Raw genomic sequence first — 11,116 nt, forward strand, 5'->3', positions numbered from 1 at the left:
TTAAAATAGTTTGGGTAACTGTTATGCCCTTGGCAATAGTCTGGCTTTATAGTCATATCTACTTTGTGTTTTTTCCTCCCTTAGTTTGTTCACACAGTAAGTGGCCTGATAATAGTCTGATTCAGAAAAGCACGTGGGCTTTTCCTGTCCGTCCCGAACAAAGCGTATCCTTAAGAACAACTTCCCTCTTGTATTAAAGCATTGGTCATGGCAGCTCAAAGGCATGCATCTAGCTAATTTTATTTTTCATGAATTGATTTCAAATTCAGTCTTAAGCTACCTAACAGATAAACAGTATTAATAAAATTGAAAAGATTGCTGATATTGTGTTCCACACAGAGACTTTTTACTACATACAATTTTAAATGACTGTAGAACCCATAAAAGGCTCTGGAACTGCAGTCTCTCACTTGTCCACGGAACCTGGGGAAGCGCTGCTGATGCTACCTTTGAAGACTCTCTTCCCACTGTTAACTAACGTAGTTATTTTGTCTATCCTTTATACGTTCTTGGTGTATTTGTAGTAACTATTAACAATAGTAGTAAACAAAACTTTCAGTTTGTCTTGTAAGCATAAGGTGAATTTGAAAGAAAGTAATTTTTATTTTTAAAATTTATTTCAACAGACCCAGAAGCGTTTGTTCTGAGTGTTCGAGATGAAGAAGAAAATAACTTTGTTATTGAGCAGCTTCGCTCATTCAGTGGTCTGGCCATGTGGGTCTGGCTGGGTGTGATTTATGATAACAGTGGTAAGTTGCAAGATTTTTCTTCCCCCCCCCGAACTGGACTGGATACAAAGTTTGCAGCATTAAGTCCACGTTTCTTGCATGCTTCAGTATACAACCAGAGTCAAACTGAATACAAACATGTAATAATGCTTTATATTTGTATTTATCTTCTAGAGGAAAACAACTGAATATGCTTTCTGTTTGATATTTAGATTCAGTATGTTGTTTAGTCTAGATTTGATTTCCCTAGAAAGCAGGATTTAAAAGAGACGGGATGAGTAATGCTGACACACTTAGCATTGTATATGGAACAGAATTACAGCAGTAATTCAGAGCACCACTGAATTTTTTCCAAAGTCTGTTAATGTCATGAATATATTAAAAGTTAAATGACTTTTTTTACACAATGTCAATGTTTTGCCCAATACGGAATATTTTCCACAGATGATGTTCTGAAGTGGTATGATGAAACTCATCTGACTTACAATAACTGGCGACTGGGAAGACCTAACGTAAAGAAGAACAGTTTTTTTGCTGGTGTAAATCTTGATGGTTTCTGGGATATTTATAATTATTCTCAAAGCTGGCATGCTCATCACTATAATGTGTACAGTATTCTCGCTTGTAAAATTGAGAGGGGTAAGTATAGAATATCTAAATGCCTAGTATTGGTGTGGGGGATGAGGAGCATAGTGTAAGTCCTGGTCCTGGTCCTGGTCCTCCTACATAAGGCTTTGCTTTTGCTCCCATTGAAACCTATGGCACAGCTGTCATGGACTCCAGTGGGTGGAGGGTCTGATATTCTGGTCAGGATGGATGTGTTTGCTGTACTACTCCATCAACTGCTCACACTGTTCAAAATAGCAAAAGATAGCTTACATGACAGAAGTAGTTTGTCCTGAACACTAATGCTTGAATTAGTGTTATAGATGGATTTTAATGCTTTCCTTATGTTCTTAATAATGTGAATGAAGTGCACACAATTTATTGTTATCTTATCCTTTGAAACAGGACCTCAGCAACACAAACCCCCATTGCCTGAGTCTATTCCACATGGAAATAGCACTTACAGGATCCTTCAGAAAAAGTTAACGTGGTATGAGGCTTTGAGAGAATGCAAACAAAAGGGGAGTGATTTAGCAAGTGTACACAGTGAATCACAACAGTTATTTCTCGAAGCCATTGTCAAGCAGGATGGCTACCCTCTGTGGCTTGGACTGTCAGTCCATGATGTAAGTATTACTGTTGATAGCCTCAGTAACTTATAATTACAGTAATTATTGTAAGTAATTCTCTGCACAGGATATTAAATATTTTCTGGATTTTTTTCCAGGTTCTTGGAGGCTCTATTTCTGTGTAGTGCATTGCTCACTCCCCCCCCCCCATAACATATGTTAGAAAGTTTAAAGTATAATAAATTTTCATATAAGTACACTTCAATATTTTTCCAAATATTTGAAATCTTAAAATAACATAGGACTGGTCCTCCAAGGCAGTTCAGGAACTAGCAAGTTATGCCTCCTGCTGCTGCTGTCCCTTCTCCCAGGAAGCACAGTGCCTCATAGGAGGCAGCTACATACCTTCCTCCTCATCTTCCTTTACCTGCTTAAGCTTGGAGCCAAAGCTTGTGGCTCTGCTCCCCACACTGCTCCTCAGCTTTGCCTCCACACTGGGTCATGGTAGTTAGTTGGCAGGATACTCTTCTGCAGGGAGAGAGGGGCTGTGATTTCCACATGTACCTTTGCCACCTCTGTCCATTCTTTGGTTGGAATGGGTCCCTCCACTTCACACAATCAACTCATCATTGTCATGGGTTTCCAGCAGTGCCTCTAAAGCAAGAACTGACACTGCAAGCCCTTCCTGAACTGGCTAACTTCACTCACTGCGGCCATCTCTGCAGGTTAGCAGTTTGCAACATAGCTAATAGTATTCATAACAAGGAAGAAAGACTGCTGTAATGAAACAGCAGGATGAAATAAAGTAAAATGTTCTCCGTAGAATAAAGTAGAGCATATTACAGCTCTAAACTTACAAAGATGCCACAGCTTCTCAGTTCCCCCAGATAAGCAGGGCTCCTATGTTAAGTATTGCTTGGAAAATGCTAACCATGCTGTACATTGATTCAGTATGGATTTAGGTAACACATGGCACCTGCATTTTAATGCATCACTCTATCAGAGATATACATTGCTATCTAACTTACTAAGGACTGTCAAAAGATTAAGAACTATATGCTATGGTGTAAAAATTGTGGGGTTTCTTTCTTTAATTAGGGAAGTAAAGCTAATTTTGAATGGTCAGATGGAAGTGAGTTTGACTACTATCCTTGGGAATTAGAAAATTCAAACACTACTGAGAACTGTGTTCTGTTGGATACTAGAGGATCTTGGAACCGTACAAAATGTACAAGTGTTGCTGAAGGTGCTATTTGCTATAGTCCTCCAAACAGTAAGTGTTATTTTTTTAAATATTTTCTGTAATTTTTTGGATTCTATCTTCACATGTTGTATTTAGAACTGGAAATGAAGGCTGAAAGACTAAACTTGATTCCCTCTTTAAGACCAGTTGTTTATCAGGAACTATAAAATGCTCTTCAGTACACCATGAATATTTGAGGCACTATAAATTGGTGGTGAACAAGAAAGTTTGTCAGATATTCAGATCCACATTAAAAATGCACTGCTTGCTACATAGCCTAATTGGAGAAGGTTCCATTATATTCCGGATATTTTTGTACTTGTTGGTATGACTGAAAAACTTATGCAATAGGAGTTTATTTTATTTGACAATGTAGAACTGCAGAATGGTTGAGGTTGGAAGGGACCTCTGGAGATCATCAAGTCCAACCCCCCTGCTCAAGCAGGGTCACCCAGATCAGGTTGCCCAGGGCTGTGCTCAAATGACTTTTGAATATCTCCAAGGATGGAGACTCCACAACCTCTTTGGGCAACCACTTCATTCCAGACTGGAGTAACTGTTCAGGTTATCTATGGAGAATATTGTAGATTCAGCCTGAACAAAATTGGCTGTACCTTGTCAAGAGGCTCTTGAAGGACACTGGAAGTTCTCTGTTCAGTAGTCAACGATGAGAAGACCTGCTTTTTTTTCCTCAGTAATGCCACCATTTTGCTTCCTACTTCTGCCTTCTGTTAGTGTTTCAAAGCAAAATAGGAGTCTGTAAAATTGAAAGTGATTACCCCACCTGTATAAAGAACTTCAGGAGGCTTGGAGAAAAAGGAATAAGAAAACTAGTATATTTATAATAATTATTGTATTCTGTGAGCAGATGAACTTACCCAAATTCACACTATGTTTCATTCTAGCCATTCCATTGGTGAAAGTCTGATAATAACCTGGTCACCTTTTGGTCACCTGTGACATGAATATAAACTCTTAAGTATCTTTTCTGAATTCAAAGTCCACATCAAACCAAACTTCAAAACCCCTTGAAAGGCAAGAAAAAAAAAGTCTCAAATCTTATTAAGTTTATCTACTACACATGAAGAAGTAATGTATACTAATTGTGTCATGTATCAATAGTTGTTGGTAGGACAAGCAGTCCTTGTTAGTATTTATTTTCCTGTTAAAACAACAAAGAGACTGTGCACAAACTCCTGCCACAGAAATAACATCAAAGATCTCTATCTTTGCAGAGAGACGATTACAGCCACAGCAAGTGAGCAGAGCCTCAAGATGCCCACACATCAGTGGAACACTGCAGTGGATACAGTATAAGGATCACTGCTATGCATTTGACATGGCCTTCTACAATTTTTCAGTATATAATGTGGAAGATGCTAAAAGAGTCTGCCACAAACTGAGTACGTTTAGACTTTATCACATTACAAGTTGTAATTAGTCCATTCTTCCAAAAGAATTAAAACATGCGTGCGCACATATGCACAATTCTACACTGGTTATAGTTCAGCTTTTATGCTTCTTTAACTTAGGAAAACTTCTAATGGCAAGCTTTTTCTTATCTTTCTTTGAACATCTGACTAAGGGTTTTGATAAAACTCTGCAATGTGTTGACAGTTCAGTTGGTGCACACATCTGCAAATAAAATGCAGATAGCCATTGACAGAGGATTTAGAAGTTTAGGGTTTACAGTTTGGAGACAACTATTTTATTTGTATACAATTAACTTCACTAAAGTTAGTGCTGTTAGCTGTGTATTGTTATGATACCCTTGCATTAGCTGCTTGCAGAGACATCCCCATCAAATAGTTTAAAGCAAACAACCTGAATGATATCATGCACTTTAATAATATCCATAAACTAAAAAACTTAATTTTCTGCCAAATTGGAGGGTTTTCTGTTGTCTTTGATAAGCTGGGTGGGACTGTATTGTGAAAGATAACATTAAGCAGCATCACGTACTACATCTTTTGTCACTTTCTTAGCTTAGAAGCTAGTGAATGTCATATTTTTTGTTCATTGAAATACCTTATGATATAAAGTTGAACTCACTATGTAGGATGAATTACAGGAAAGGAGCAAATAGCCTCAATTCTGGGTGCAGCCTCTGTTCACAGCCCTACCTGGCCTGGTAGCTGAAAGAGAAAATAATCTTTTTCTAAATTAAGCTTCTGGTTTATATTTGCATATACTTGAAGAGTGGGTACTCTCCAAATCTGTTTCCAGTATATCCTCTAGAAGACCCCTCTTACTCCTTAATTGCTACAACACTGTATTTAAAAACCTGAGACAGGGCGAGGGTTCGATAAAGAAAATAATTTTGATTCAGCAAGATGCTGAGTGGTTCTTGCAAATGCTGAACTTTTTTTTTTTTTTTTTTGTATTTGGGATTAAACAGCATTTTTAGAAAGGGCTTAACACTTCGTCAAGACTAATAATTCTGTGTTAGGGAAGATATCAGAAGATACTTCACTATAAATACTCTACAGCTGTGGTAGGTTTATTCTCATATCATTTTGTATCGCCTGCTTGAGTAACCAAGCAAAAAGTTAATAATTATCTGACACTGTCAAGTATAACATTACACTGTATTCTTGGGAAGGTGGGGTGGGGGTTTCTGTCTTCCTTTGGCAGGTTACTTCAAGCTAATATTAGAAGCCCAGAGCAGCAGATATTTTCCTCGTTCCTGTGTATTACATTGCTCTTACAGAATTTTAAGAAAACACAGTTAACGTACAAGCACAGTGAAAAATCTCTAAAGTTAAAATTTTAACCCTTTTTCTCTTCCCCTTAGATCCTTCAGCAACCCTTCTGACTATAGCAAATGCTGAGGAGAATGCATTTGTCAGCAAACACATAAGGGAAAACGATCTCATCACCAGGAAAGTATGGCTTGGCCTGGCTCAGAGCTCTAGGGGTAAGAAGTAAAGCATGAATGTTTTTCATGGTAAATGAAAAGGCATAAAACCTCAAATAAGAATATGGATTTGTAACATTAATAGCCTAGCCCTTTGGACTAGGTTAAGTCTTTCCTGGTAGCCACACTTGAGATAAGCAGGGATCACTGAAACTGATTTTCCCTGGCACTGTCACTGATGCCAAATAGTTACACTGCAAATGCTGTCATTTCTGTCTGTTTGCTAAGGGTCTGGAGAAGAAGTGTGGCTAAAAGGGATGTATGCATATTTATTGCTTTTAATATATGGGACAGATATTCTTGGCCCTGTTTCTTTTAGCAATGTAAAGAAATCAATAGTTTGTGAATTACATTCTGTGTAGGAATACAGCATGTTATGATGGTTTAACTAAAGCAGATTTTTCTCAGCAGATCAGTCCTTGAACTGGCTCGATGGCTCATCAGTTAATTATGTCAACTGGGAAAACAAAACTGCAGAGGACAGCAAGAAATGCAGTGTTATCCTGTCCACAACTGGCACGTGGTCTAAAGTTGACTGCAGTCGTAGTCAAAGCAGAGTGGTTTGTAAAGCTCCTATAGGTACGTCAGCATTGATTTCAGTGAAGGCTTAACTTTTGTAGTGACTATATTGCAGGATTTCTTTTTTCCGCCTCTGTGGGGAAAGTCCATGTCCAAATAATGGAAGTACAGTTCATCAAAGAACCTATCGAGTACATCTGCCTTAAGTGAGAGCCTTCTGTCACTGCTCCCCCATTCAACTAGGACAGTGTAGAGAATTTGTCTGTTTCTTATCACTAGGAATTTGCCTCTCCTGCTTATCACTATCTGCTTCAAAGATAAGGGAGAGAATTGAAATTTCCACTTAAGAGAGCATAGAGTAGTTGCTATAGCTCTTCTTCCTTTTGCCACATGAGTCTTTCACAGATGAGTCCAGTTTTCCTCTGCATCTGTGCAGGTGGAAACAAAGACTTCTGTTTATGTGAGATGCTGAGTAAGCAGCACTGCAGATTGCATTTTCAGTCCTGAGGAGGCTTCTAAAAACAGCCCCACAGCTCCAAACAGGACTCAGGCCTCATGATATTTCTTCATACTCTCTTCTGGCCAGGAGAGGAACCAGTTACCTGAGCCTTAAACAAGTGCCTGAGAAGCAGTGGAATCTTTCTGATTTAGCATACATCTTCACAGAAATAGAAATGTGGAAATACATTTCTGTTCATGCTATTAAGGAAGACTTCAGAAAGATCTTTTCACTCCAGGGGGGGCATAATTCCCTTCCACTCAAGCAGACTCCAGGAGCATATTAGACCTCTGAAGTACACAAACTTCATCAAAATGAAACACCTGTCTCTGAAACACTGAAACAGACTTTTTTGCAGCAATAATTTTAATATTTGCTTAGCTTCAAAGCAGAGTATCTACATTTTAAAGTTAATTTCTGACTTTTTTGAAAAAAGATTTAATCATTTCACTTATACCAAGTACAATACCATATTCCTTGCTTGAAATGAATAAAGCATTTACTAGTAGACTTACTCTGACTGATCTGACTTTGAAGTTAGCCATGTTTTGAGCAGGAGGAGCAGATGACCTCTAGAGGTCCCTTCCAACCTAAATATAATTAGGAAGTTACCAACAGAATGGTTAAAAATAAGCTATTAGCTACTAATCCATATGGGAATTTAACTTTCCAGTTGATGAGCTGAAGACTATTAATATGATGCAGTTTTCCTTAACTTCAATTAAATAACCCTAAAATAAATACATGCATTATTAATTTATAGCTACATAAGTATTAACTCTGTAACATCCTGTAGAGTTTTGGTAAGAATATTTGTTTCACAATTATCCAGAACTGTTATAGGATAACTATTTTTGTTTTATTGCAGGCTCTAATCATACTGGGGTGGCTGTAGCATTTGCTCTGATAATTATTTCAGTCTTCATTTGCGGATTAGTCTGGTATCTGTATAAAAAGAAACGTCTTCACTGGAGTGGCTTCTCTTCAGTACGCTATCAAAGAGGGATGAATGATGATGAAACTGATGATGTGTTCACAAAAGATAGGTATTGAGAAACTGTTCGTTCTAGGTGATTTAGCATGAACTTCACTGTGTGAAGCCATAAAGAATGAGATACTTGATATTTCTTTTTGAAAAAAGAATAAGAAGGTTATTAATGGGGGCTAAATTCCGCTCTTTTATACAAGCGTGCAATTTTTATTCAAGTCCATGGTAAAGACTTACATTTGGCCTTATCTGTTTAAGGTAAAAGATTTCTGGAGTTCTGTAATACTGTTAATATGGGATATTATTTTCTCTTTTTACGGGAAAGTATTTTTAATGGAATAATGAATGCCAATAGTACTTCGTGCAACATTACCCTAAGAAATGTATTTGAAATTGCTACATGAATTCTGTAACTTGGCACAGTTATTGGTTCATAATGGTACAAAGTGATGTACCATTTTGGTACACTGTTAGGATTCTGCTGCTAGCATTGGGCTACTCTGTAGAAGCCAACACAGAGATCATAAATAGGAGACATCATCTTGGTGTAGCAACTTTTGTAACAAGCAGTTGCCAGTTTTGATATAGCATGGGAGAAAGGCTTTATCAGACAATTAAACATTCATTCTCATTGAACTAGAATCTTAAAGTTTCTTGTTATGAGTAATAGCGTAGGAAAAATGCATCTTGGCTTTTTCCTCAAAGTTCATGGAAAAATCATTAGTTATACTGGAAAGATCAGAATCTTAAAGTGTAAAATGCCCATTTTTAGTACAGAGTTACAGGGAAAACCCTTCACCAAAGCCACTCCACCTAGGAGTAAATGAAATAAACGTAGAACACTTACAGCGGAGGCTGTTGCAAGCTGGCGCATCACTAATCTTATGCCTGAAAGTTGTGAGTGGGGCTAGCATAGCTAGCATTAAGGGCTAACTATGAACACAAGCAGAACCCCTAGCCTTGTAAAAATCTAAAGCACAAATGTTGTGTTTTATTCTGCAAGATAACTATATTTTTAAGTAGATTGTTTGGTTTCTTCTCACAGCTTCTCTCACAAAGTTTTACAAGCTTAGGAAATAGCAGGAAATTTTACAGTAAAAATAATAATAAAAAAAATCAGTATCTGGACCCAAAGTATTAATTAAGACAAAGATATAAAACTACATTTAGGGTAATGTTTAGAGAATGACCTACCAAATTCTGTATTTTTTTTCCATAGCTTCTCCGAAATTAGACCCGAATGATTTTTGTCTACATTAAAACACAGAAAAGAACTGCTCCATTTCATCCTCTGTTGCACTCTGTGACCAGGGACAGGAGCATTACAGTGACAGTGTTCCTTGTTCTGTAATGAGATCCTCCTGACATTTTACTTACAGTAATATACTAGGATTAAATGCATAATTTTATAGGTAAAATACTCGTCATCTGTTTCAGAAATAAGATAAAGATATGTCTAAGGAAGGAGTGAGAAAGAATGTATGGTAACTTGTGTATGTAGATATTACAAACACTTGAGTATTTTACATAAAACTTAAACTTGATTTTTTACCTAATGTGTTACTGTGGCCTTGTTTATGCACTCCAAAGAAGCTATAAAGGGAGAAAGGGAAGTCAGAATTGTATATTAATTACTCTAATGGTTTGATCAATTAATGTTTTGAAAAAGTCACTAGACTTTTTAATGCACAATATAAAGAACAGGTATGTTTACTTTTATGAAGGAGTATATGTAGAAGACCAAATCCCTTCCCCATTTAACAGTGGTGTGATATGGTAACAGGAATACATTTGGTTTACCATACTGAAAAGAGTACTACTGATTTCTCTGCAGTGACATTGCAAGGTCATAATGTTCAACTGCCTTTTTTCCCCCCTGCAGTTTACTTATGTTGACAGCACTTTTCTTTGTTCCTGTTTGCACTATTTTGATAAGCAAATGTTTATCAATTATATTGAGAACTAGAGAACTTCTTGTAGATACCACTTTAGAGCCTGTTAGAATAGCAGACTGGACAGGCACAGTAAAGAAAATATTGTGTGCTAGTTTGCTGATCAAAGAAATAAGCACTTGTTTATTTGGTACTTGGGCACAACTAAGAACATTTTCTTTCTTTCTTGGGGTAACTTGTATAAAAATTAATTATTATTAAAATAAGCCCCAACCCCCTTTTAAACTTATCCCTGTATGAGAAATGTTTGAAATGTAAAGCCTGGTTCCTGTCATCTTCTGTTTTAGCTTATATGCATACGTGCTTTGCCTAATGACTTCTAACTTAAGAGACTAAGAAAAGATGTGTATTGTTTATCGCCCTTTTCTAACAACAGTAATTGGGGAAAATCTACAAGTAAGTTTATATGTTTTGAGATTTACTAGTTTTATAGATGTTTATATTTGCACATTTTTGAGTGTGAATCCAAAATTGAAAATGGAAATTAATAGTCAAGTCCTAATTATCCAATAAATATCCTGTGAATATATGCTTTTTATAAAATATTTTATTATTATGAATGATGTAAATAATTTTGTAAGGCCCATTTCTCATGTTTATTTCATCATACCCAGGTTGTCTAATCACTGGTGATTCTTACTTGGATAAGCACAACTGCCTTAGTACACGTGAATGACCCGCTTTATTTGAATATATGGTGAAATTATTTAGATGCATTGCCATTGAAAGAATAAAGTCAAGTAAAACACTAAGCTGCTTACATTGGTTTTATTTCTGTGGAAGCAGTTATCAGAACTGAGGTACAGCTCATTATCACTGGGCAATAGCACATAACAAAGGGGCTGTGTTCACAATTAGGTAGATGCTACCACAATAAGAAAAGTTTAGAGATCAAAGTCTTTTTGATGTATTTTCAAAAAAAAAAAAAAAAAAGGTACTGATTTTTTTTTCCAGTTGAAAACACACTTTATCATGGGACATAGTGTTATGCCTAACTTTTACCAGGTTTCTGCTGGAGTTTACACAGCAAGGGAACATGCCCCTGTGCTTCCCCCCCCCTTTTTTTTTTTAAACACATCAAGGTGTAGTTCATTA

The 11,116-nt window shown here is 36.8% G+C and overlaps 1 protein-coding gene across 2 annotated transcripts in view; it reads left to right on the top strand.

The window, feature by feature from the left end:
* LY75 (lymphocyte antigen 75) overlaps positions 1–10,773 on the top strand; it is a 50,313-nt gene extending 39,540 nt beyond the window's left edge. The window contains exons 28-36 of one of the 2 annotated variants that reach the window (XM_067299143.1): positions 627–749; positions 1,173–1,367; positions 1,740–1,960; positions 3,002–3,176; positions 4,382–4,549; positions 5,941–6,063; positions 6,472–6,642; positions 7,950–8,127; positions 9,289–10,773. In XM_067299143.1, coding sequence (XP_067155244.1) covers positions 627–749; positions 1,173–1,367; positions 1,740–1,960; positions 3,002–3,176; positions 4,382–4,549; positions 5,941–6,063; positions 6,472–6,642; positions 7,950–8,127; positions 9,289–9,313 — 1,379 coding nt within the window. In that variant the 3' untranslated portion in view covers positions 9,314–10,773. The remainder of the gene's footprint in view (positions 1–626; positions 750–1,172; positions 1,368–1,739; positions 1,961–3,001; positions 3,177–4,381; positions 4,550–5,940; positions 6,064–6,471; positions 6,643–7,949; positions 8,128–9,288) is intronic. The other variant, XM_067299142.1, reaches the window with a different exon arrangement.
* Positions 10,774–11,116: the final 343 nt, after the last annotated feature.

This window comes from Apteryx mantelli, chromosome 6, assembly GCF_036417845.1.
Source record: "Apteryx mantelli isolate bAptMan1 chromosome 6, bAptMan1.hap1, whole genome shotgun sequence".
Taxonomy (NCBI): domain Eukaryota; kingdom Metazoa; phylum Chordata; class Aves; order Apterygiformes; family Apterygidae; genus Apteryx; species Apteryx mantelli.